Below are 27,740 nucleotides of genomic sequence, written 5' to 3' on the forward strand. Positions count from 1 at the left end.
CAACACAGCCAAAAATAAAAACAAATAAATAAATAAATTTATTTTAAAAAACCAGAGATGAGGGGGACTTCCCTAGCAGTCCAGTGGTGAAGACTCTGTGCTTCCACTGCAGGGGGCACTGGTTCGATCCCTGGTTGGGGAACTAAGATCCCACAAGTCATGTGCCATGTCCCCCCACCCTCAAAAAAAAGAAGGCCAAAGATGAGGATTTCATTGGGACACTTGGAAGTTTTCAAATATAATTTTAATAGGGAGAATAGTAAAGTCCCTATTTACCCGTCACTTAGCTTCACCAGTCGTCAGGCTGGTCCAGCCTCATCTCTACCTGCCCCTATTTCACCTCACCTGGATGATTTTAAAGAAATGCTTTGGGGTACTTTTGTAGTAAGTAGGATTAAAATTTTGTTACAAGGTTTATATAAGAAATGGGTGTCGTTTGATATATTTTGGTAGATCATGTATGTACATGAACTTGTATGCTGATCTATTTAGCCAAAAGGATAAATTCTGTTTTCTGTATTTCACTTGTTTATATTATTTTCAAGGCAAACGTTTGAATGTATAAAGAACATGGTGATAAGATTTGGTTTAGATACTTCTGTTCCGAGTTTGAAAGTCTGTCTGATGGCCTCCTTAAAGAGTATTAATTTGTCAAAACAGATTTGTTGTAACGTAATTATAATTATGTTTATTGTTTTGAATAAAGGCTAATTGTTCGAGGGTGTGTTGTTTATATATTGGTTTTTAAATATCCATTTGACCTATATAAGGGTTGTGAAAATAGTATCAGCAAAGGTACAGTCTTGTTGGTTACTGATGCTTATACAGTGTTCATTTTCATAATTACCTTTGTTCTTACATTCCTGGGGGTTTTAGGTCAAGATATTATAAACACTTATAGTTTGTTTGATTTAATATTTAAGAACATTAATTTGTGTTTTTGAGTGTGTTTTTTTTTTATTGTATGAAATTAAACTGGATCTTCAGAAGTCCTACTGCTTAAATTTAAAATGTTTACTTGCCATTATAAAAATATTTTGTTCTCAAAGGAATCCACAAAATACATAGAAGTAGAAAAAGGAAACTAAATCATTTATAGTCCTGTTTTCTAAACACAGACTACTCTTAATATTTGATATAGTCCTTTTTAGGTTTTTATTCTATGTTTAGGTGATTTTTAACACCTAAACATAGAATAAAGGTTGTATATTATATATACAGCTTTCACATTTTGCATTTTTCACCAGCATTGTTTTATGTTTCTTTGTTTTTAAAAAAAGTATGTTAGTTTAGAGAAGTTTAGCTTTAGCTTGAAAGTAGAATAGAGAAATATATTTTCTGAACTACCTTCTGTACTGCTTGTTTCTGTACTGGCTTGTTTCCAGTTTTTGGTGATTATGAATGAAGTTATTTACTTCCATGTATAGGTCTTTGTGTGGATGTATGTTTTCATTTCTCTTGATTAAATACCTAGGAGTAGGATTGCTGGATCACAAAGTATCTGAAAAGCTGAGATTTGGTGTTACATGCTGCAGTTTACGGGCCAGGACTTGAATCCAGATTCTGTAAATCCAAGTCATTTGCTGTCTGGTAGACTATAATGTTGTTTTCAATGGTGATACTTCCCTGTTTTAACAACATTGCTAACAAATCTCTCAGATTTTGGCAACAGTTAAAGAATGGAGATATTTATCAGCAACTTTACATCAGAATATAAATAAAAATTTCCCTCAAGTTACTAGTTTCCATCTCTGACCTGGAAATTTGGAAGTTTATAAAATAAATTTTAACTCTTAAAATCTAGGCTTAGTCTTAGATGAATAATTACCCCCCCCCCATTTATTTTGCATGGATTAAGATCTCACCAGAACCTTAGATGTATAGAGAACAAGATTTTCCATTAAAGTTGATTTAATAATTATATAAAATCTGTCTTCTGGCATAAAAAAATTGAAATTCTTTGTCATATTCAAGATTTTCAATAATACAAATGTAAAATACTTTTTTTAAAATTTATTTTTGGCTGTGTTGGGTCTTTGCTGCGCGTGGGCTTTCTCTAGTTGCAGCAAGCGGGGGCTACTCTTTGTTGCGGTGCACGGGCTTCTCATCACGGTGGCTTCTCTTGTTGCGGAGCGTGGGCTCTAGCCACACAGGCTTCAGTAGTTGTGCCGCTCGGGCTCAGTAGTTGTGGCTCGCAGTCTCTAGAGCACAGGCTCAGTAGTTGTGGCGCACGGGCTTAGTTGCTCCACGACATGTGGGATCTTCCTGGAGCAGAGTTCGAACCTGTGTCCCCTGCATTGGCAGGCGGATTCTTAACCACTGTGCCACCAGGGAAGTCCCTTCATATAAGTTTTTAAAGCAAATTGCCAAATTATCTCTAAATACTCATTCTGGTCAACGTAGGATAGCTCAAATGTATAAATTTCTGTTTTCTATTTAGTATAATGTTATAATTTTTTCCACCATAAATGTATTGAACGGTGTGATTACACTTTAAGAACATCTAGCGTGGTACTTCACGATCCACGTCACTCTGGCTCTGACACGCGGAAGCAGTGGTGGCAGGAGCAGCCCTGTGGCAGAAGATCTGACGTCAGAGCCCAGTTGGGCTGGATCACTGACCCATCCCTTCCAGCCTTTCATCTGTACCAGGAGCAGCGCCCATACTTTCCCTGGGACTTCCAGACCAGGGAGGCAGATGATGCGATCATTAACTGGCCCAAGCAAAAAAAAGAATTAAGTATTAAATCCCAACACACTGGTTTTGCAACTCTTGCCATTGATACTTATTTTACCTTTACAAACAATGATTAAACTTTGGCAATAGCACTTGTAATTGTATTCAGGTAGTGAGAGTGAAAGATATAATAGTGCCTTTGATTAAACAACCTGAAGGGTTAGCTAAGTTTAATTATGGGCTCATTCTCTCTAAGAAAGTAATAACTATAATTATTGAGATGCTAAATTAATAAGAAATAAGCTTTATATTTCTCATCTCATTGTTTAAAAAGCAGCAATAGCTATCCAAAACTGGGGTCAAATCTCAGCCACTTACTAATTGAATGATGTACAAATTCATCACCTTATATGAAAATGAAGGTGAATAATACCTTGATAAAGGTTTTATGAGCTCCAAGATAATGCATATAAAACACTTAGCACAGTGCCTGTTAATGTTACATAAAACCCACTTAGGAATTTTGGGGGAGGCTGTGGCAGGAAATGAGTGGAGACACTGGATCCACCTTTCTTCTGTGAACGCTGTGTTTGCTTGGGATCCCCACGTTCAGCCAACTGAGCCGTGCTCAAGGTTAATCATAGGAAGGTTAGTGAATTACGTAAATAGCCAGTCCACACAGGAATCCCACATCTCAGCACAACCCTCTTTCTAGTTAATACGGATGACTTTGAAGTAATAGTGACAGGGAATATAATAATGACGTTTCTGAAGGCGGTGATACAGAATGAGAACATGGACAAGCTGTGAAAGAGATGAAGTATTTAAGGCCTGCCTCTGAACTTTGGTACATAATATGTTCCATTATGGAGCCGTTATGTTGACAGATTTTTATTGATACAATAGGGAAATACTTTTTAAATCAGGGGAGTGCGCCATCATTATTTTGTTAGAAACGCATAGGAATTTACCGAAGTGGGAGGAACTTGGGTGCTTTTTCCTTCTACTCTGGTAGATTTTTTTCAAAGTCTTTTATGATTTAAAAAAAAAAACTCTTAAAAATTTAAAGCATTCCTTTTATCTTGATTCTAGCCTCTTTAGCAAAGCCTTTCTAGTTATAGAAGATTCATTTATGTTCTCATAAATAAAACAGCTAAAGTAAAGATTTCTTTTTAAGTGTCCTGAAGAAAAGATTCTACTTAATTTAAATGGAGTAATTTTTTATGTTTTTCTGTGATCCTTGATTCTTCATAGTTACGTTTTGGTGTGTTTTCTTTCTTTTGTATTTCCAGTATGTGACTTCAAAGCACCTTAAAATTTTTTTTTTATATTTAGAAACATTCTTCCCAACCATAGTTTGCTAGCTGTCAAAAAAATTAAAATGTATTTCCAAATGTGTTTATGACCAAACTTATTTAATAGTGTGATTCAGAAGTACACATAAAGTGAATAGAAAGTAATGGATTTCTTGATGAGCTACACGTTTGTTATTCATAATTATTTACACATAGAAATTCATTGTTTCCTTTCCTTTTTTGACTTGAGAACATAGAAACAAAACAAATCATTTCCACAAATTTTTTCTCTTTAGATTTGCAGTGAGGTTTTTGAGATCCAAAATGCCATATGTTAACTTTGCCTGTGTATTATTTTTCTCCTGGAAATTGAGAAGTTAAATGTGTAATACTGGCTAAAAAGTTTGTTTGAGGAGCTCGTTTCCATTATTTTCCAATCTCCTGGAAAGAATGCTTGCGTGAGTTTTGAAGAATACAGATTGTTTGGTACATTTTGAAGCTTATTTACTCTCTGAAATCTCATAATTTATGAAATCAAATTGGCTTTATTAAGACAGATTTTTCATTCTATTTTGTAGTAAGATGGAAAGAAAATATTAGTTAGCATTCAGCCAGTTTTAGCAGTAATTTTTACCAATGAAGTCTTAACCTGGATTTTTGTCTGTTTAATGGTATAGTAATAAAGCCTGTGTTTCAGTCATTTCTCCCATGTCTCGGCTTCCTAGAGCTTCTCACTTTGTATTCTATCAGTAAATTAAAAGTCATTAAGCATGTTACTTCAGTGCATTGTTCTGTCACACTGACATGTAAAAGTACAGGATAGGCATCTATTAAGAGGGTGTGAAATACATTTAATCTTAAGGGGTAGATAAGGCAAGTTCAAGTACCTTTTAATAGTCTGAGTTTTAACCTTCCGTTAGTTAGCAGTCATCTGATGTTATCGTCCACCCTTTCATTCCAGTTTAAAACACCTCACAAAAACCTGACACTAAAAGGTAGAATGAATGCTTTAAAGACTCAGATTTCTCTAATGTCCATTAAATCGACATTCATTTTAAAATTATTTAGCATAATATACAGTAATTAATTTAACAGGCTACCATTTGAAAGCTGTGATAGGAAAAAGGAGAGACTTATTCTTTGAATAAGTTTGTTACTTTCCTAATATGTTTCTCCTGAGCTATGTAGATAATGTAAATTTACACAAGATAGTAAAGGAATATTTTCTATGGATAATGTAAATTAAAATTTTAAAAAACTTTATTTCTTGTGACTAAGTTGCAACCTTTTTAAAACTTAAGAACAGGGCTTCCCTGGTGGCGCAGTGGTTGAGAGTCCACCTGCCGATGCAGGGGGCACGGGTTCGTGCCCCGGTCCGGGAAGATCCCACATGCCTTGGAGCGGCTGGGCCCGTGAGCCATGGACGCTGAGCCTGCGCGTCCGGAGCCTGTGCTCCGCAACGGGAGAAGCCACAACAGTGAGAGGCCCGCATACCACAAAAAAAAAAAAAAAAAAACTTAAGAACAAAAAGTATCAATATCCTTAATTCTGATGGTATTTTTTTTTAAAATGTGTACTAAGAAAATGTTCTCTCACTCCAAAGACGACAGACAGGTTTTTATGGAGCAACAAGTCACAACATACAGCTTTGGCAGCTCTGTTTTTCTAAATTTCCAAGTAAGTTTGAGTTGGTGTGAATCAGGCATCACCAATTTTATGATGAAGCACCTGTACTTCTCAGGAAGGCCGTGCCCTTTTAGTCCCTCTCTTTCCATCAGGCCTAGCAAGGTTACTCAAGGTGTGCATTACATGCATGTGGCCCAAGTATAGAATTCCATGGTACTAAAATATTATAATTTACATATATTAGGTCACAGCTATATACTGATATCAAACTAATGAATTAGAGCATAGCACAAGTGTTTTTTTTTTTTTTTTTTTGGCCATGCCACACAGCTTGTGGGATTTTAGTTCCCTGACCAGTGATCAAACCTGGGCCCCCTGCAGTGGATTGTGACGTCTTAACCACTGGACCACCAGGGAATTCCCAGCAAGTGTTGATTCTTGAAAGTGCTGTGTAATTGTGTAATAGCTAGGGGACTTTTTGAGAAAAGGAATTAAATGTCAGTGTTGCTATATCTGATAAGGGGTTAATATCCAAAATATATAAAGAACTCATACAACTCAATAGCAAAAAAAAATAGAATCCAATTTAAAAATGGGCAAAGGACCTAAACAGACATTTTTTCAAAGAAGATATATGAATGGCTAACAGGTACGTGAAAAGATGCTCAATATCGTTAATCATCAGGAAAGTGCAAATCAAAACTATAGTGTGCTATCACATCACACCTGTTGGAATGGCCATGATGGCCATCATTAAAAAGATAAGAGATAGCAAGTGTGGGTAGGGGTGTAGAGAGAAGGGAACCCTTGTGCACTGTTGATGGGAATGTAAATTGGTGTAGCCATTGTGGAAGACATTTTGGAGGTTCCTCAAAAAATCAAAAATAGAACCATCACATGATCTGGCAATTTCACTTCTGGGGATATATTCAAAGGAAGCAAAAACCTAACTCCAAAAGGTATCTGCACCCCCATGATCATAGCAGCATTACTTACAATAGCCAAAATATGGAAACAACCTAAGTTTCCATTGGTGGATAAATGGATAAAGAAGTTGTGGTATATGTATATAATGGAATACTCTTCAGCCATAAAAAATGAGGAAATCCTACCATTTGCAACAACATGGATGGACCTTGAAGGAACTATGCTAAGTGAAATAAGAGCAAAAAATCCCCAACAAACTCATGGAAAAGGAAATCATACTTGTGGTTACCAGAAATGGGGTCATGGGGAGGGGGAATTGGAGGAAGGCGGTCAGCAGGTACAAACTTGCAGTTATAAGATAAATAAGTACTAGGGCTGTAATGTACCACATGGTGACTGCAGTCACTACTGCTATATGATGTATAGGAACGTTGTTAAGAGAGTAGATCCTAAGAGTTCTCATCACACGGAGAAATATTTTTTCTTTTCTTTTTATTTTATCTATATGAGATGATGGATGTTAACTAAACCTATTGTAATCATTTCACAATAAATGTAAATCAAACCATCATGCTGTACACCTTAGACAGTGATGTATGTCAATTATTTCTCACTAAAACTGGAAAAATACCAGTTTGCAAAAAATTATGTCACATTAGAATGATTATCTCCAGTCGTCTAGAAACATAATAAGATGAATTTAATAGGGATAAATATTATGTGCATGTTTAACTTTTTAAAAATATGTATAATATCTCATCAACCAGGGAAAACCAACTGAGCCGTGTGGCCACGGAATTTCCCTTTAGGTTGGGTTTGTTTAGCAGTGACTCTCTGGTGGCCAGGGGAGGGACAGAGGGAAGGCTAAAGGAATTACCTTGAAGCTTCATGTACAAAGCAAGCCATGTTAATTAGTTTTCGTGCAGTAACAAACCATCCCAAAGCTTCCTGACTTGAAACAATAACTTTATTTTGCTCTTGTTTCTGTGGGTCAGCAATTTGGCCTCTATCAGCTGGGTGGGTTTTCTGGGCTCATTCTTGTGTCTGTTGTCAGCTGCTGAGTTAGTTGGAGGCTGGCCGAACTGGGATGGCTTCAAGATGGACGGACTTGTCCATGTGGCCCTCTCCCAGGCTTCACATGGCAGCTGGGCAAAGTTCTAAGAGAACAAGTGGAAACACTTCAGACCTCTTGAGGCCCAGACTCAGAACTGACACTAAATCACTTCCACCAAATTCTGTTGGTCAGAGCAAGTTTCATGATCACTTTCATTCAAGGGGTCTGGAAATAGACCCTGTCTCTTGATCAGAGGAGCTGCAAAGAGGGTGACATGGGGAGGGGAAGAATCACTGCCTTCTTTGTAAACAGACTGCCACGCCAAGCACACTGTTTCAGTATATTGTAGATCAATGAAAATAGTTTTTAAAACATGCTTTTATTCACACTTTACATATTGAGAAACCACAACTCCCACTACAGGTCGGCTGGCCATGCATTTAGATTAATTTGGACAGTGAATCTAATAGCTGGAAAGTAAGTTTCGTTCTTATGCTGAATTATTCGTTGAGGTAGTATGGGGGGTAAAGTTATGGGTTATAAAGTAAAATGTTTTCATTTTGTTTCAAAATAAGATAAAAGGATCCAAAATATGTTTTCTGAATGTGTCCAAAAGAAAATCTAAATCTACTTAGATCTAGTAGTACTTAAATGTAAATCTATCTACCTTGTAGATATTTATGTTCCTACAAATAGTTAATGATGTTGAATAAAAAAATTGTGCCAAGAGTAAATTACTATAAATGTAAATATTATAGAGTTTTTATGCTGCAGAAAATTAACAATTTTAAATATAGTTATTTGGAATTTAAAATTTGAACATCTGTCTCATTTCTAGGAGCTCTGCCAGTGTCGACCTGGAGAAGGAAATTGTTCCTGCTGTAAGGAGTGTATGCTGTGTCTCGGGACGCTTTGGGATGAGTGCTGTGACTGTGTTGGTAAGTTGACATACAGTAAAGTTTCTTAATATTTCACATCACAGAATCCTTTACTTTAAGAGACTTTAAATAATATAAATGTATTTTTTGTGCCTAGACTAGGTTCTTTATAAGATACTGTAGGTGTATAGAACAATATATTATTGCATTTGCTTGTATTTAATAGTATTTACATATATATGTATTTTTATAGAAAAGGTCTGGGAGGAAATTAAAAGCTCTTATTCTTGGGAAGTAGGAGTGGAGGAACAAACAGGGTTTTTTTACTTTTTCATTTTTATACTGTTGTTATATATATGTTTTTAAAAGCCATGCAAATTAAATTAGATTAATTTATTTTTTTTAATGAGAGGGGCCAGGGAGGGGGTGGTTTCGGGGGGAGTTGGGCTTGGCAGAGAGCCGAGTTGTTTGTTTGTTTGTTTGTTTTTCTTTTGTCTGCACATATGGGATCTTAGTCCCCAACCAGGGGTTGAACCCGTGCCCCCTGCAGTGGAAGCGTGGAGTCTTAACCACTGGACTGCCAGGGAAATCCCCTGTTGATATTTTTTTATAAGAAGTATGTGGTATTGTCACAGGTAAAAATAGGTACTTAGCATAATAAAAATAGACTATCTTCATTTATATACGACTTCATTACAAAGATCCTTGAGAAACCAAAAGCTGTTTTAAGGGCTTTCTGAGGAACAGTCTCTAAGATGTATTACGTAAAAAAAAAAGCAAGGTGCAAGAGTATGTTTATAGAATGCTATCATTTGCGTTTTGGAAAGAAAATTTACGTGGACAGACTGTTGCTGGGAGAACCACTCATCCTCTCTCTGACCAGTTAACTCTTTAACCCTTTAAAACTGCAGTTCAGCTGTCCCCTTTTCTCAGAATCCTTCCTCATTTGACTGAGATAGGATCCTCTGTGCTATAAAGAGAATCTGTTTCTCTTTTCTGATTTTCTCTTAAGAGTAACAGCCGTAGCTCATTTCATCTTTGCTGTCCAGCATATTCCTCAAATCCTGTGGTTTTTAGATCTGGATCTCTACCCTCAGGCTTTGTTTTGGGTATGTGTGTGTTTGTTTTGTTTTTACTTTTCCAGATGTACACAAAAATAGAGAGCACAGTGAACTACTATGTACCTGCGCCCCAGCATCAAGGCCATACCTGTTCCACTCGTCATCTATGTGTCTATCCCTGCCTTTTTTGGTTGGATGACTATAAAGTAAATAAATAGTTTTACTACAACTCCAAACTACTTTAGTTATTCCTCTCAAAAAAAGAGTAAATTTCCTTACATAACACAATGTCAGTACCACATGATTAACAATACTTCCTCAGCATCTAATACCCGGTCCTACTCAGATTGCCCTAGCTGCCTAAAGGTTGTTTATAGTTGTTTTAGTCAAAGCAAGATCCAACAGAGTCCGCTTAGTATATTTAATTGTTAGATTTCTTTTATTGTTCCTCCTCCCCTCATCACCTTTTAAAATTCCATTGACTTGTTGTAGGAACTAGTGAGTTGTGATGGAAAACATGCCACTTTCTGGATTTGCCTGATTGCTTCCTGTGGTTATTTAACTTGTTACCCTGTCCTCTCTGTCTCCTGTAGATCTAAAGGCTGATCGGACTCAGGTTTAGTTTTGGGAGGCGGGGTGCAGTGTACAGTGTCCCCATTAATAGTATCTTGTCGTCCCGCTTTCAGTGTTGCTAAAATTGGTGGGTGGGTTCAGATGGCGAAGGTTTGACGACTTCATGGTGAGTCCCCACCAGTCTTTCACCCAGTGGTTCCACCCATGGATTTTTTATATATATTTGGCGTTTTAATCAGTTGTTGTCATTATTATTATTTTTTGCTCAAATTGTCCCATCTTTGGTTAGTAGGAGCCTCTTCAACTTGGCTCTTGAGTCTTTTTGACATGACTTCTGTCATCTTTGTTGGTTTCAGACAGGTGGTCCTGGGCTCATCTTATAAATATACATCATATACATCTTATACATTTATATCTGTTGTATAAAACATTCACTTGTTACATAAAACATTAATGTGTCTTGTTTTTTCTTTTTTCTTAATTGAATGTTCTGGAATTTCTTCCACATTAATAGCATTTTTTGGTAGCTCCCTAAAGCCCTGTTGTCGGCAGTAACACTTTATATACTCATTCATCCCTAGGTGGACATGTAGTTGCTTCCAGTCTTGTACCATTACAAATAATAGTATGATGAATAACCTCGTATAGATAGTCAGTTCTGTTTAATACTGCTAGATGTTGTCAAATTCTCCTTCCAAAGGGGTTTATCGTTTGCATTCCCCCCAATGAGGCACATCTCTTCATCTCCACTGGTATCACCCTAGACCAATTCTCCAGCACATTTTGACTGGACTTGGAAACACTGTATTTTGATGGATTTTGAACTTCTTCCTCTCTCCTTCAGAAACTCCAACTCCTTTAAAACACATTTTATTGGATTTTTCCATCTCTTATCCCTCCTTTTGCCTGTTATCTTTGTATCCTCAGTCACTTCCCCCTCATTTATTAATAGCTTCAGTACCTGAATCAACGTCTCACTTCCACCACTAGACCCACTGCCCCTTTCGACAGTTCCAGTGTGCGCATTGAAGATCCACCCTGGCCTTCTGTTCCTAGGCCTCCTTAGTGATGATGGTTTTTAAATCCACCCCACCGTCATTTACCCAACCCATAGGTTGGTGCTTAATTCCCCTCTTTCCTCATATCCAACATCCAGTTCAAACCAAACGATCCTCTGTTGCACTTTTAAAATATGATGTGTGAGAGGCACGTTTTAAAGATGTAATAGGGGATTGATCAAACAAGATAGGGCAGAAGACCAAGAAAGAGGAAAACATGGGTTGAAGGAAACAATAGCTTTAACCAGGAGTTAAGGATGGTTGTAGAACGATAACTGTTATTTCATATGATGGTCAGTCAGGTGCAGCCATAGAGGAGACACAGGAGAAGCTGAGGAAACAGCTTTCATCATGCTCCCAGGTCTCAGGGAGGGGTCACTGCATGCCACGCAGGGTCCCAGGGGAAGTGCCAGGTTTTGGTCAAGTGGGAAAGACAGGAGCAGAGGAAAGTGTTGGCAGTCTTCTTTTGGGGTTTCTTCAGGAAAGGCAGGGTGGGGCAGGGCAAGCAGTGTAGAAGTGGCTAGTCTGAATAATTTTGGTGGACTCTGAGCTGTAGGGGTGGTCCCTAGTTGTCTGGTACATGGCCCCAGGATGGTGAAGGCAGAGGAATATATTGCCTCCCGGGGTGTACTGGCCAGAGAGAGGAGGTCTGGCTCTGCACTGGTTAGTTTGCTGGATCCAAGAATTGCCTACCCCAGGAGGGGCAGGCTCTCTCCCACCAAAAAGGCTTTTTCTGTATTATACAGCAGATTTAAAGCATCAATGGCACAGAGACCTAGGAGACAACTAGCCTGACCAAAGCAAGAAGTGAGGGTTCTGAAGGTCTTATCTCTGAGAAGGAACTGAGTTCCATAGGATATCAAGCATGTACTTGAGAAGCAGAATGATTTTTCAAGATATGCTGAAAGTTTATGTATGGTCCTCAAGAAAAGAAACTTCCAAGCATAGAAATTCCAAGAAAAAACAAAAGTTCAACAAGAAAATATTAGTCCATAAAGGAATTAAATATAGCAGTTCGTTTTCTATTTTGAAAGTTTTCACACATACACAGAAGTGGAGAGAATAGCACGATGATTCCTATATACCTGTCACCTACTTCAGCAGTTGTCAAGAATATGCCACCTTTGTTTCATCTATCCTTTTTCATTCCTTTCTCTTTCTTTGTGTGAAAGTGTTTAAAAAGCAAGTAACATTGTGGTAACCTAAATGGGAAGAGAGTCCAAAAGGAAGGGGATATCCATATGTGTATGGCTGATTCATTTTGTTGTGCAGTGGAGGCTAACACAACATTGTAAAACAACCATACTCCAATAAAAATTAATTTAACAAAAAAGCAAGTTAGGGGCTTCCCTGGTGGCGCAGTGGTTGGGAGTCCGCCTGCCGATGCAGGGGACGCGGGTTCGTGCCCCGGTCCGGGAAGATCCCACATGCCGCGGAGCGCCTGGGCCCATGAGCCATGGCCACTGGGCCTGCGCGTCTGGAGCCTGTGCTCCGCAACGGGAGAGGCCACAGCAGTGAGAGGCCCGTGTACCGCAAAAAAAAAAAAAAAAAAAGCAAATTAGAAACAGTAAATAATTTTTACTCCTGCATTTTTCAATATCAATCTCTAAAGTAAATACAGACACTTGCCTTTTTAATCATAATGCCTTATGACACCTAACAAAATTAACAATAATTTCTTTGTTTAATCTAAAATTCAGTTCATGATCACGTTTCTCCTGATTTCTCAAAAGTGTGTGTATAATTAATTTGTTCAAGTGGATCCAGACAAGGTCCTTGTGTTATATCTGGTTTCTGCGTCTGAGTCCTCCTTTAATCCAGACTGGCCCCCTCTTTTTTTTCTCATGCCATTTGACATACTGAAGAAATAGTATCAGTTTTCCTGTAGAATATCCCACATTCAGGATTTGACTGTCTGCTTCCTTGAGATACCATTTAACTTGTGCCTCTCTCCGTATTTCCAGTAATTTGGAGCTAATTATGAGAGTTTGGTTAGATTCAGGTTTAATCATTTTTTGCGAAGAAGACCTCATAGGTAATGGTTTTCAATATTTTATGGAGTTCAAAGAAAAGTTCATTTCATCTTGAAATTAGAAATATTTTCCTTTGGTTGTGTGACATTGGACAAGGAAATTCTATCATAGTATCTGTTCTGCAGTCAGCAGTGTTCATGGGGTCATGTGAAGGTAGCTGCTGTTTGCTGGTTTTCAACGTGCAGAATCAGTGTTTAATAAGACAAGATTTCATTATGCATAGGCAACAGAATGTGTAATAGTTATAAAATGTGTTGATGTCACAGGAGAAGTTGGGTAGGGAACGTGGAAAGGGCAACAGTATCCTTATCTGCAAATGAGGAAATGAAGCAACGTGGAATAAAAGTGAGAAGTTTAAGTGTATTTAAGATTACAAAAGAAACAAATAATAGTATTAGAATAATATAATTATTAGAAATATGGGAGAGAGATGGGGTTAGTATAAATGAACTTAATCTTCATTTTTCATGTAAGAAGATTAATAGGCAATGTCTGTGGTTGTTTTTACTGCTACTTATACATTAATCATTTTTACTTAAATTCTTGTAGCAGTAACCACCAGAGAAACTTAGAACAGACTTTAAAAGTACAGTTTCGGGTGGGAGGAGGGGAAAGGAATGCTCTTTTCATTGTAAGCTCCTCTGGACTCTATTGTTGCTGTCTAACCAGCACACTAAAAGAAAGGAATAACCCTTTTTCCCCTTAGTCTTAATTTCTACCCTTAAAATGTGGTTTCATTGAGTAAATTCTAACTTGACATATCCTTAGTTTTCAAATGTATGATGAAACAGGTCAGATTTATAAAAGAATTAAGCACAGATTTAAAAACCCCTTCGTATTTAGTTGTTGTAGACCAAGAACACAATAGTCATGAATTCTGGCTCACTGAAAGAAGTCGCATCGGGATTCTGGGCACTTAAAGGATTTGAGATGCTTGCCTTTTCAGTTGTTGCCATTTGTTTCCTGGTTTTTGTCCTCCCAGGCTGTCATGTGCAGAGCCAATTTCTTGAAAAATTTTAGTATAATTAGTATGTAAATGTTGGTAGTGAAACAATGCCACAAAGGAACAAACTTTCTCAAGAAAATGATAATGAAGAGAAATGACAGCTTCCAAAATAAACTTTATAGTCAGCTAAACAAAAGCTCCCTAACAATGATAAACTTCAGGGCAGTGGTGAGATGCTTCCCAGAAAGGTTTTACTAACTGGTTTAAATTATGGGTGGTTAGTAACTCCAACCAGAAAATGATCCATTTTACATAGCGAAAATGGACAACTAAAGAATTTCCACAAAATGAAAAGGTTACTTTTACTGAGCAGGATAACTTCCACACTTCATTCGAAGAGCAGAGTCCATGGTTCACCACCCTTGAAAGAATGCAGAACCTGAAGAGTGCTTTAGTGTGGAAATAGAAACAGAATCCGCTTGCCTAGGAGAACCTCTAGTGATGACCTCTGGACAAGAGCCTAATTAAAAAGAGAAGATAGATAAAAATTTTATAATGATACCATGGAAACATATTACCTAGCAACTGTTTACTTCAGGCTTCCTGGTTTAAATGCAGTGTTTTGAGATTTAAATGAAAAATGCTTTTGGCCTAAGTTTGTTAAATGCACAAAACTCCAAAAAAGTTTGTTGTGTTTTTTTTTTTAATGTAATGGAATCCCCGGATATGAGCACTGAAGTTTTTTCAAAGCCTCAGTAGATGTTGAGTTTAGCTCTTCTAACAGTTGGACTCGTTTCTTCACCCTTTCCTCTCTAATTACTAGTTTTTATTCATTATAGAGTCTGGCAGAAGAATATATTATGTATGTTTGCATAAAATAAGTATTCTAAGTATTATTTGCTTTTCAGTGGCACTTAAAGATTATTTCTAGAATGTGATTATTAGAGCAGTGGACACAAAATCAGGCTGAATCATAATCTTGTCTCTAATCCTAGATTATATAACATTGGACAAATTATTTAACTTATCTGGGCCTTTTTCCTCTTTTATGAGTAAAGGAGTCCAATTTGACCATTGAATCTGTGATTCTCTCACACAGTCTAAATCATAAAAGTTGAGGTATATTGAAAGATATTACAAATGGTATGCACAACCTGTTATCCTCAGCTCTTGCCTTGTTCCTTAAACTAACAAAATGTGGAACACACATGAGAGAGTTTTTCCTTTTCCCTAAATTTATAAAGTACAGGAATTTATAAATTTGGTATAACTTTTCAAACTTTTAATGTGAGGAAAAGGAAAAACTTCATATTAGACCTAGTAGTTGCTAAACAAAAATGAAACATAATTTAGCTTTTAAAAGTGAAATGTTCACAAAAGGAAATCCAGAGGGTTCTGTTTCAGTTATTATTGCTAGTAAACAACCTACCCCAAAACATAGTGGTTTAACACGGTAGTAATCATTTAGTTAGCTCACAGAACTGCATTTTGGGTGAGGTTCTTTGGGATCGCTCCTTCCTGCTCCACACAGTGTCAACCGGGACAGCTCGAAGGCTGGGGCTCATTAAACATTTCCACAGCTCTCTCCTTTATAAAAAAAACTCCTTCGAAGTTTTCTATAGTGACTAATTCTCTTCTGCTGTTTTCTCTTTTAAAAATAATTTTTTTTAATAATTCATTTTGAAACAACTTCAAATGTAGAGAAAATTTGCCAAAAGGGTAAAAAGACTCCCCAGTTATTAACATTTTATTGCATTTGCTCCGTTGCTTGGTACCTCTGGCTCTCGCCCTCTCCCTTCCCTGCCCAACACACACACACACTCGCACACTCATGGGCACACACTCCCATGAGACTTTTTTTGAAACTTTAGAATAAAAGCAAGCTTTACACACAATGTCCCATCACTGCTAAACAACCTTGATCTGGGCACATTGGTGTCTGCCAGATTTTTCCATATTAAAGTCACCATTAACCCCTTTGTAATTGATTAGTATTTTGTACAGTTTTCCAAGAGTACATCAGTATGCTCCTCATCCAACCTCTACCCACCAGCCTTAGCATCCATTGACAACTCCCATCTGATCAAACACCTCTACGATGATTGCCAAATGGTGCTTTACTCTTTCCTTCATTTCGTCTACATTTATCCTTTGGCACTCTGCTAAAAGGAAGAGCTTTCCCTTCTCTTCCATTTTTTTATTCTTTTATTTATAATATAAAGACTCATCAATCCCTATTTTATTCATAGGGTGGTAATCCATTACTATCACTATTTATTTTAATGTTAAAATTGTCAGTTTGGCCAGTGGGAGCCCCTTCAGGTTGCCTCCTATGTTGTTTTGACGTGTTCCATCATTCATTGATCACTGCCTTACTTTCTGGCACAGAAAGGTGTTCCAGGGTCATTTCGGACGTTCCCTAACCCAGCCCTGGAGTCAGTCTTTCCCCCAAGGAGCTCTGTTCCTCCTAGCCAAGGATGGGTATTTAGAAAACAAGATCTGGGCACTTGGTGTGCTCAGTGCTACTAGGGTGTCATCGCCTCTAGGCCCTCTCAGCAAAAAACCTAGGAAGGTATCTAGGTACAGTGTTAGAAGGCACCTGATTTTAATATGTTGGAGCTTGGATTGCAAGGCAGTACCTAAGAATATCTCATGACAGTCAGTGAGAAAAAGAAATTTTATTCTCTTTGCCTTCCTCGCCACCCCCCCCCCCAGGTATGTGTAATCCTCGAAACTACAGTGACACGCCTCCAACTTCAAAGAGCACAGTGGAGGAGCTTCATGAACCCATCCCTTCTCTCTTCCGGGCACTCACAGAAGGAGACACTCAGTTGAACTGGAACATTGTTTCCTTCCCTGTTGCAGAAGAACTTTCACATCATGAGAATCTTGTTTCATTTTTAGAAACTGTGAACCAGCCACACCACCAAAACGTGTCTGTTCCCAGCAATAATGTTCATGCACCTTATTCCAGTGACAAAGGTAACTGCCAAAGTTGGCTTTTTCTCTCTTGCCCCCCTCACTTTCTCTGTGGTCTGTGAAGCCTATATTAACATTATCTTTTAGAGTAGCTTTTTGGTTTTGAGTGTGTATAGTCTTAAGTAAGTTCTGGACTTTAATAACCCCAATCCCTGAGTAAACAAGGAGGAGTTGTTCTCACAACTCCTTCAGACTTCTGGTGATAGAAGTTCTGTTGGAAAATAGATAACCAGGTTCTAATTTTGATATTTATTTGCATTATGCTTTCATTGTTCTTTTCATGAGATAGCAACAAGGCTGCTTACCTTATGCAGAGTTGTTCATCGTCAGGTAACATCCAGAGTGTCCTAGGAGGTAAGGTTTCTATAATAGCATTAGTGCCACGAATGCTGCCAGGTCATCAGCTGAATTTGTTAATGAGCAAGTTGGTATTACATTTACCTCATTTCCAAGTGTAGCCTTACCCCAGGCAGTGCTCTGCAAATGAGTGCTGTTGGTCAGAAGGGACACTGAATGAGAGAGTGACGTGTACAACTTGGAGAAGCATGTTAAGGAACATTTGTTAGTGAACACAGGTCATACCTTAACTTTGGAATGTAAAAGGCATGTAATTTTCATAATGTCTGTGATGTTTTCAAATTAAAGGCTCCACACAATTTCACTGTGGAAGAATAAGACAATTATGAATATTGCAGTTATTTCTTAAAATATGAGATGAGTTATATATAAACAGTATAATTTGTGCTTTCTTATTTGGCTTTTTTGTTGTGCCCTCCATTACAACCCTGTCTATAAAGTCGTATGAACTTTGGCCATCAATAGTAAAAGCAAAACAGCTTTTGTTGATAAAGAATAAGAATCCTTATTTCCTCTCAGGTTAAAGTACTTTATAAGACAAATTATAAATCTTGGGAAACATCAAAAATGTACCGAAATGTGTTTGCTACCACTTTCCCATTATTAAAATGTAAATAATCAATATGCTAGATATTAAATAATTCATAAATTTTTCTCAAAGGTTATTCAAATTCATGATCTAATAAGCAGGAAGCTAATTCCTGGAAACACCACCCAGGATAATTTCTAATAGCTAATGCTGAATTGTGCCACATTGCTAATCACATTGCATCATTTGAATTACCTTATTTTATTGTAAATTCTCAGTATAAATTTAGAACACTGTTTTTCAAACTTGTTTTAGCTGGAGAATTCTCTCCTTATGGAAATCTTATCAGAAATGCCCAGACCCAAGTCTAACATCTGAGGAAGTGGTGAAGGAAGCCCTTTGTGTCCGAGCTGGAGTGGGAAACTCCCTTCTCAATGTGATTAACAGATGTGATCTTTTTTCCCCACACCTCACCTGTTGTCCTGGGCAGACTAGCAGCAAGAGAGCTAAGATAAATAACTGTTAATAACATTCAGCTAAGTGTTAAAGCCTTTCCTGCTTTTCCTATTTATTGTGCTAAAATCTTAATCTTTTATTTTTCAGAACACATGTGTACTGTGGTTTATTTTGATGACTGCATGTCCATACATCAGTGTAAAATATCCTGTGAGTCCATGGGGGCATCCAAATATCGCTGGTTCCATAACGCCTGCTGTGAGTGCATTGGTCCAGAGTGTATCGACTATGGTAGTAAAACTGTCAAATGTATGAACTGCATGTTTTAGAGAAGGAAATGGTATGCACACCAAAGCAATTTAGTCAAGGGTATGAAAAGCTATTCAGTGATGTCTACTGGTTGCACCTGAATGCCAGCAGGTTAGGAAGATGTGAAGAGTTTGGATTGAGTTACTTCTAAAGTATGATGAATCCGGGATTGTGTTAAATTATGTTTATAACTGCTCTTATTGATCTTACTGCCCGCTGGTAGCGATAAACCCTTTCTTCTAAACACATGTACAGCTTTGATCACGTGAGAAGCAAGTGCATAGAGAACACCCTGAGAGAGGAGAGGTTTCTAACACAAAGCCTGGTGTCATTTTCTTGTCACATTCCAGAAGCCTTTTGTGTTGAAGGTTTACAGCATGTTAACATAGGCTATGATTTCTTCATTGTAACTACTCCTAGGACACTGAGTTTTTAGAGTTGTTTGCCATTTTTCACTGTGCCTGGTATTATTTACCTGTTCTATAAGTAGGGTAGATATCCAAATATATCACCCTGTGTTCTCGCCAAAAAATCACCATAAAAAGCTTAATTTCAGACCTCTTTATGTTGGTTTTAGAAGGTAAATGCTTACTGTATTTTACAATTTAAAACACTTCCATAGCCGAATCCACCCTACGCTACACATACCGACAAAGCTGTAGGGAAAGTTTCTCCTCCTCCTCCATCCCCGACCCAGAGTACTGCTGTGGGTAGTGATGAAGCATCCATACCAAGAATTGCAGGGCACACCTGTGAGTCTCTGTGCGATACACTGCTAGGGTATATAAGAAGGGAGAGCTTTCCTCTGACTTAAGGTACCAGCTTAAATAGCTCCAGGAAAGGGAAGCCACTGCCAAGCGGACTCCAGGGAAATTTTATGGAAATGGCAGGGCTGTGGCTAGCTGGCCAGTGGGGATGAGGCTGCTCAGCCGTCGCGCCACCTTCTCCAGTGCACGGGTGGTTGGGGGGGATAAAGCAGAGAATTCCAGGAATGAATGGGGAGGGTTGAAAATGCCCGGTATTCTAGTGGAAGCAAACTTAAAACTACTTACATTCATTACGTTGTTATTTTGTAATCTTTCCTTTAGGTTTGTATATAGATCAGGTGTTCTTGTTAAACAAGGGTTATCACACAGTAGGAGGTTAAGACTGTGAACTGCCGCCCACCCCCGCAAAATTCCCTGTTCAAGATGACATTAACTCTAAACACACTTCAGAACATTTGGGCAGCTTTTTATATAATGTTTCAATGAAGATAAGTTTAAATAGTATGTGCCCTTCGTGGTAATAAAATCTCCATCTTCAAGCATGAACCTGAAACGTACATATTTATATTCAGAGACTCTTAGCTTTACAAAATTACTAATTTCTCAAATAGTGTGTATTTGAATTCTAAGTAACTTTTAGGAATACCTCTTTGTATATCTAAATACTGTAGTATATAAAAATAGATAATGCTCTTTGTATTCATTATCTGGACAATGGTTAGTTACAAGATCATATGTAATATTGTGATTATCATAAAATGTAAAGACTTGACACCTTTTCTGCTCTTTCAGATAACTCTAATGAACACTCAAGGTACTTTTAGCCTTTTAAAAAGTTGAAATTTAGCTCATGGATGTATTTTTTGGATGGGAAAACATTGGGATGTCCTTTTCTTACTTTTACCTAGAATGCCTTTTTTTACGAGTGCCTTGAAAACAAACATTAGCTCCCTTTCTTCATTAATACCTATAAAACTGAAGGTTTTCTTGAATTTACGAGATAATTTTAAGAAGTCTGCAGCCAGCTGCTTCATTTCAACTTTGCTGTTTTTCAGACTCATTTATACTTAGGAATAGAGGAATGCTTTTGTGTTTATTGACAACATACTTAATGTTTCCATAAATATGTCAACAAACTTTTTAAAACTGCATTTATCTTCCTTTTTAGGTATTCATTATTAAATTTTAAAATGTAATATCTCTTGTTGGGAGAATAATTTCTTGAACCATGTTATGTTTTAACTGATTTTTCTTTCCTCTATTTCTCCAAATAGAAATTATCCCTAAATATAATGGTAAGTTGTATATTCAAATTTTACTTAATTTTTTGTCTTATGAAGGGGTTAAAAGAAAGCGTTCACCTAAACGATTCCATATCCAGTTCTATAATATACTTCAGGTTTTGAATAACAATATTTTTACAAATTAAAAGTATAACATTTGGGAAACTGATAGCCCCACTAAAATTTAGACCTTCTATTACCATTCCAAGCACAATTCACTTCTATACCGAAGCTCTGATTTAAAAAAAAAAAAAATTAATCAAAAGTTAGGTTACCTGGGCTTCCCTGGTGGCGCAGTGGTTGAGAATCTGCCTGCCAATGCAGAGGACACGGGTTTGAGCCCTGGTCTGGGAAGATCCCACATGCCGCGGAGCAACTAGGACCGTGAGCCACAACTACTGAGCCTGCGCGTCTGGAGCCTGTGCTCCGCAACAAGAGAGGCCGGGATAGTGAGAGGCCCGCGCACCGCGATGAAGAGTGGCCCCCACTTGCCGCAACTAGAGAAAGCCCACGCACAGAAACGAAGACCCAACACAGCCATAAATAAATAAATAAATAAATAAATAAAATTAAAAAAAAAAAAAAAAAAAAAAAGTTAGGTTACCTTTCTTATAACTGGATCCAAAACATTAAATCTTAAGTCTGTAGGTATTATAAAAGCCATATACAAAAGGTTCTTTCCTCTGGTAAGACACGTCCTTGTTTGTTGGTTTTCCTGTCTCCCCCATAACATCTAATTATTACTGAAACTGTACTCATAACAGTGGCACCAAATCAAATGATAATTCAAATGCAATGTCTTTGTTTACAGAGATGCTATAAAAGAGAGGCCTTCATTTAGAAATATGATTTCTAAAGTTTCAGAAAACAAAATTGATAAAATGTTAGAATATTTGAATAACTATTTATAAATCAGAATAACATCAAAACGGAGAAAAGGAACTAAGACTTCTGAAAAATGAGGTAAATATAAATAAGCCACATATTTAAAGTTTGTTTTTAATAAAATCTTCGTTGAAGATTTTTTAATCTATTCTGCATTCCCAAGACTTTATGTTTATTGTATTTTACATGATCTACAATATATAAAATTATGTATTTTTTTCTTTGGTTGTTCCTATAAACAAAAAAGTATTTTAATAAAAAATTAAAATGAGTGTGCCATGTTTTTGTTAACTTCAGTATAACAAACCAAAATAAGTTTGCCATTTCTGTCTAGTGAGGTTATTGTCCAAGGGATCAGCCCAGGCATGCCTCCTCTCTGGACGTCCCTACAGAGTCTGCTGAAACAAAGGATCTTTCACAGTTTGCTCTCTGTTTTTTCATGGGCTTTATTCCAATATGGGGAAACCTTTGAAATAAAGTACGTACCTTCTCCTTGCTTGCTCTGTGGGCCTTGTGATGCCAGCCAGCCTCACAAGAACTTCCTGGTGGTGGGAGGAGTCACTGAGAGAACAAGGTGGGAAGAGACTCCCAGCCGTTCCAGCACTGACTCTCAAAGGGCAGTGTTACTGGAATTGAAAGCCCTCAGCTGTACAGTCGTGAAATCAGTGTTATTTCACAGAATGTTTTGACAGCCTAGTGGAGGAGGAATCTGGAGAGGGGAAAATTCAAGAGGACAGGTTCCCCGCCTGAGTGACTTCAGGGATGATGGACCTGAGGGGTAGATTAGTTTCAAGAACGATAGTTCATTTGATTCGGAAAGATGTTCTTTCCGAATGGCGGGCAGTCGTGTGGAGCCGAGGGGAGAGAGGGTCAGAGTTGGGGGTGGAGGGGGTCTCTGAGCTTGAGGAGTGAGCAGGGGCCAGACCGTGGGCAGGCTGGTGCCCATGCCCGTCAGCTCCACCCCCGGCGTTTTAGTCCATGGAGCCGGTGGGCACGCCTGCAGCCTGTGGTTTAGGAGTTACGGCTTTGAGCCCTTAGAGATTTTTCCTAACCAACAGAAAATAAATTCATTTTACATCTTTTTATTTTGAAGTCTGTGCTGGAAGAATGGAGGCAGCAACAGCTGCAAGGTCTGGCTTGTGAGATGAGAACCCTCAGTGCAGAAGCAAAGACAGAAGAGACCTCTGCCCTCCCCCGGGCGTGCTGTGACTCGCAGAAGGAAGCTGGGAAAATGCAGAAATGCCCTCATTTGACTGAAGGTAGCACAAAAGTTAGACACAGTCACCACTGCAGTATCTTTACAGCAGAAAGGATTATATTTCCTGCCCTCTCCGCTTACCGCTTCACACTGAAGTCGGGGTGGTCCTGCCCCGCGCGGATAGCAAGGCCTCTGTGCTCCTTTGCCCCAGAGGGTTGAGTTGCCCAGTAGGAGGTAGGCACACAGACAACCTGCTTTTGTTTTCCAAAAGCCTTACCTGCTCCCAGGGATTCTGCTGGGGGAAGGGGAGAGAGTGAGTGCCTTGGCAGCCTGAGAGTGAAGAGAGGGCCTCGGAAGAGGCCTGGACCTCCCTGGCCGCGGGGCTGTGCCAGCTTCCACTCTCCCTGGACGAGGCTGGAGCCCTGGGCGGGCCGCAGCTCACACAGGGGGCCAGGCTCCTGAGCCTGCAGGTGCCTCTTTCTCGAGGTTTCAGCTTAGGGATGTGAGCAGCCCAGCCCTGGTTGTCCAGGGCACCCACACTGGCCCCTAGGGCTCTGTGAGGTGCAGGACAGGTGACCACCTCTCAGGCAAACGTTGGATGCTCTGGGGCTCAGAGTCAGACTTTGATTTAAAGAAGTAAGGAGACGTGACACGTGGTGCCCCGGGTTTATGGCCTCTCAGCTGCAGCCCTGGCAGCCTCGCTGCTCACACTACCTTCTCTCCTTCCTCCAACCGCCCACCCCCACCGCTGGCCCTGCCCCCTCAGCAGCACACCAGGTTCACTCCACCCTTGGGTTTTGCAGGAGCTGTTTCTTCTGCTGCACCAGCTCTTTCTGCAGATTTCGGCTCCTTGTTCTGACTCAGGTCTCAGCTCAGATACCATCTCCGCCACCATTTCTAAAGCAGCAGCCCCTGCCTGTGACCCCCATCCTGTTCCAGTTTTTTAATAGGTGGTGACCCCCCAAAGTGTCTACCAGCCTCTTGTTAATCATCTCTTCTCCTCAACTAGCGTTGGAAGCCCATAAGGGAGGGGCCTTATTTCTCTGTTCATTGCCGCCCTAAACACAGTCCCCTGCGCCCTGGAGGGCAGCACAGACTGTGTTATGGATGAATGAACCTAGCAGATCCTATCAGATTTCTGCTTGAAACGGTGGCTCCCCGTTGGACTCAGATAAAGGCCCAGCTCCTCAGCAGGCTCTCAGGCCCGCAGTCTGGTCCTGCTCACCCCACCAGGCCCGCCTCAGGCCTCCTCATCTCACCCTGAAACAACAGAAAATCTGCACGCTAAAACATTTAAGTACCTGCAATTTTTCATTCGAGGTCAGGCAGTTAATATTCTGTACTTGCCTGACATGGGAAAAGTTCTTACTAATGTAATTTAGTAAATCAGTCAAGAAATAGTCCTTCAGGGCTTCCCTGGTGGCGCAGTGGTTGGGAATCCGCCTGCCAATGCAGGGGACACGGGTTCAAGCCCTGGTCCGGGAAGATCCCACATGCCGCGGAGCAACGAAGCCCGTGCGCCACAACTACTGAAGCCTGCGTGCCTACAGCCCACGAGCCGCAGCTGGAGAAAGCCCGCGCGCAGCAACGGGAATGCAATGCAGCCAAAAATAAATAAATAAAATAAATAATAAATAAAAAAAAAAAAAAAAAAAAAGAAATAGTCCTTCAGCCAAAGTTTGAAAAGAACTTTTCTGAAAGCCGATTTGACTCTCAAGCACGTGATATATTTTCTGAGGATAAAAAGATGTGCTTTGAGTTTTAATAAAGGGCATTATAAACATTCATCAACAAGGACTTATTCCTCAATTGCTGTATGTTGTACTGTCTGTTATTTTAAGCTTATTCATAATTCACAAAAGGGTAATGCAGTAATAATTTGTTATAATTTTTAATTTCCTGTATCCAGATAGATAGTAGGTGCTAAATGTGGGCAGCCAAAAAATTTAAGAACTTTGTTAGATCCAATACTTTGGCTGCAGGGAACTCAGGAAAACAGGTTATTTATTTTTACGTCCTCGGTGTCAAGTACAAGCACCTATGTTGAATGTTCCTTCTGAGTCTGATCTTGTATTCCCTGCCTTTGGACAAAGTTCAGGATCACGTTCTATATTTTTCTTGACGATTTGGGGTTTGCCTCTTGTTTAAGTGGCCTTTCCCCCTGGATTGTATCTGGAGATCTTCTTCCAGATACTGCTAGTAGATTCTTCAGGTTTGGGTTTTTTTTTTAAGAAAATAAATTGGAGTATTGGTAATTAAACTTTTGAAACTCATGCCTATGGGTATTTGGGGAATAAAGCACGTACTGGTAGAATTGATGGCTGAGCTGGTCTGGGGCACAGACCCTGGCTGACAGGAAGCAGCAGCGTTTCTGAGTGTTTTCGCCAAGGACTTTATTCTGAGGGCCCCTCAGCGTGTGTATGAGTCGGACGGTTAAGGACATCGGTGGTCAGTAAGGCGGCGATACCACAGGTGGTTGTAGTAGCCAAAGATTTTGCCAGAGGAGTGTTCCAATGCATTTAATTCCAGCGGTTGAACTTTTTACGTCTGGTTCACTCGTGGTGGCCCATTTCCACCTACGTTTTGTCCTTTTGGAGGAAAAGCTTGTGTGCATTCCCAGGAGACCTGGGTTGCTGGGGAGATTTTCGTTTGCTTCTGCAGCTGCTCCAGGGGGCTACCAACCGAGAAACCCTAGAACTATGTATGATATTCTACAATGTGCTTAAAACAGTAAAAGTTTATGTTCACATTTGCTTGTAGACAAATACAATATCTGGAGGGATTCACAGGAAGGTGAAAACCTTGGCTGCCTCTGGGCGGGCAAACGAGAGGCTGAAGGACAGCATGGGAAGGAGACCGTGTCATCACCTGAACTGTGAGCCATGAGCATGAGTTTACCTTTTAAAAAAATACATAACTAAAACTTCAGTTTCAAAAAAGACACGAACAGAAGTATTTTTCCTTAAAAAGTCAATTTTGTAGCACCCCAAAGCTGGGTCCCTCTCAGTGACTAGCTACCCAGTCTCTGGTAAACATGCTAACATGTGACAGAGACAAAATTGTGTGCCACGGGGAGTCTTGATAGTAACTGAAAACCCCCAAACTGTTGATCTAGTCACATTTTTTGACGGACGGACAATGACATGTATTCAGTTCTCAGATTCTAATAAATTGCTTCCAAACAGGATCTAAGATTTGAGGGATAAGATTTTAGGACAGACAGTCCTGCAGTCTGTGTCTTTTCCTACCTGGGATTTACTTCTTTGTCCTTATAAGGGACTTGAAGAGTGTAAAGTCAGGCCACAGTATTCATTTAAACAGCCACGTCTCAACTCCCTGAAACTAATCAGAACCAACAAAAACATCAGCAAGAAACTCCAAACCTCGACTTTAAAATCCCATGAGAATGCTCTTGAAGAAGAATGTATTTGTGATTGAGTAAAGCACACTGACCTAGGACTGGCCTCCGCTGCCACGTTTACCGTCTGTGAAACTACTGCCTTCGGGGCTTTTCTCCGTTCCCTGTTCCTCCTGCCCTGATGGTGGGGCCTCCATGACATTCTTGAGTTGGAATGTCTTTGCTCGTGCCAGTTTATAAAGAGTTCAGTACACTTGGCAGGACCCGGTGACCCGGGGGAGGAGGCAGCACCAGAGTATGATCGTTCTAAGGTAATTGTTAATTTATTAAAGCAAACCGTGCCTCTCAGAGTGTCTACAGCCCTCCTTTTGTGAGTTGTCTGAGTCGACCTACCCGATTTCCTCCCAGGGACCTTCTGACACGAGTGCAGACCTCGGAACACAGAGCTCGTTCCAGAAGGCCCTGGAGCACAGACTCTCAAGGGATTCCTGGGCCCTGGCACTCGGAGGCCAGGCAGGCTCCTGCTCCAGGCTCCAGAAATGGATCAGTCCCCTTGAAGGAACACATTCTCTTATTGATCAGGAATCTTGAATGAAGTTGAAGAGGTGCAGGTGTTCGACAACTCTGGAGACGAAATTCAAACCGCAGAGCCCCTGCCTTCCCCTCCGCTGCCCAGGGATGTGGGCTGCTGGGGGCCCCGTCCGCCATGCAGGTCACCTACAGCCCTGTCTTTGTGCCCAAGGCTCTCCCATTCTTTTTCTCGCTTTGATTTCTAGGTGAAAAGAAAAACAAACATCCACTGAAAATAGGGGAAAGGAGAAAACGATTATGCATTTACTGCTTGATTTTCCTGATAATAATGGATTCGCAAAATGGATGGGAAAAAAAAAACCCATGATTCGATCATTTCTCAAATTCATATATTTCTCTTGAGAAATGGGTGCACTGAGCAGACAGGCCTGGCAGTCAGGGCTGGGGCTCTTCTGGATGCTTTCGAGGCCAAGCTAAATGCAGAGCAAGGCAGCGGCAGGAAGCTGGCCTCACAGCACGCTCTGCTGGCCTCTGTGGTGCGTGAGGGGGCATCTACCTGCCAGGTCCGGAGCTGCGGGTGATGACTGCCCTCCGGGGGTGGTGCCACGGCACCATGCGGAGTTGCACCCCCCTATCATCCATGTTATAGTTAGGTTAATGTGTGTGCATTATCTGAGCACACCTGGAATTGCCCCACCGGTCACAGCGCTCAAAGGCCAAGTCACAGTAACCTCGAGACCTGGGTCCCTTGCTGGCTGGACCAGGGAGCACGGGTGTCCCAAAGCAGCCTGCTTCCCAGCAGCCGGTCTGATGGTGAGGTAGACCTCATGATGTGGACCTCGGCTCTTCTCTCCCGGGTGTGGGGACCAGGAGCTGCTCAAAGAACGGTGGTTCGCGGTGGGGCCTGACCGACAGAATGACGTCAGGAGGACCAGCATGGCCCGAGGGGTCCTGTGCACG

General features: G+C 39.9%; 1 protein-coding gene and 1 long non-coding RNA gene across 4 annotated transcripts in view; one reads left to right on the forward strand and one right to left on the reverse strand.

Annotated features, from left to right (window-relative positions):
* Window positions 1–21,947, forward strand: part of TWSG1 (twisted gastrulation BMP signaling modulator 1) — a 34,367-nt gene extending 12,420 nt beyond the window's left edge. The window contains exons 3-5 of one of the 2 annotated variants that reach the window (XM_032603266.1): window positions 8,418–8,517; window positions 16,844–17,110; window positions 18,597–21,947. In XM_032603266.1, the coding sequence (XP_032459157.1) occupies window positions 8,418–8,517; window positions 16,844–17,110; window positions 18,597–18,778 (549 nt within the window). In that variant the 3' untranslated portion in view covers window positions 18,779–21,947. The remainder of the gene's footprint in view (window positions 1–8,417; window positions 8,518–16,843; window positions 17,111–18,596) is intronic. The other variant, XM_032603267.1, reaches the window with a different exon arrangement.
* Window positions 14,265–18,086, reverse strand: LOC116739134. Of its 2 annotated transcripts, XR_004345469.1 has the most exons (4): window positions 17,690–18,086; window positions 17,549–17,597; window positions 17,413–17,470; window positions 14,265–14,648 (listed from the first exon to the last, which is right to left on the reverse strand). It is a non-coding gene; the product is annotated as an uncharacterized LOC116739134 (long non-coding RNA). The 2 variants fall into 2 exon arrangements; XR_004345468.1 differs by having other exon boundaries at window positions 17,549–18,086.
* Window positions 21,948–27,740: the final 5,793 nt, after the last annotated feature.

The sequence above is a fragment of the Phocoena sinus genome, chromosome 14 (assembly GCF_008692025.1).
Source record: "Phocoena sinus isolate mPhoSin1 chromosome 14, mPhoSin1.pri, whole genome shotgun sequence".
Lineage (NCBI taxonomy): Eukaryota > Metazoa > Chordata > Mammalia > Artiodactyla > Phocoenidae > Phocoena > Phocoena sinus.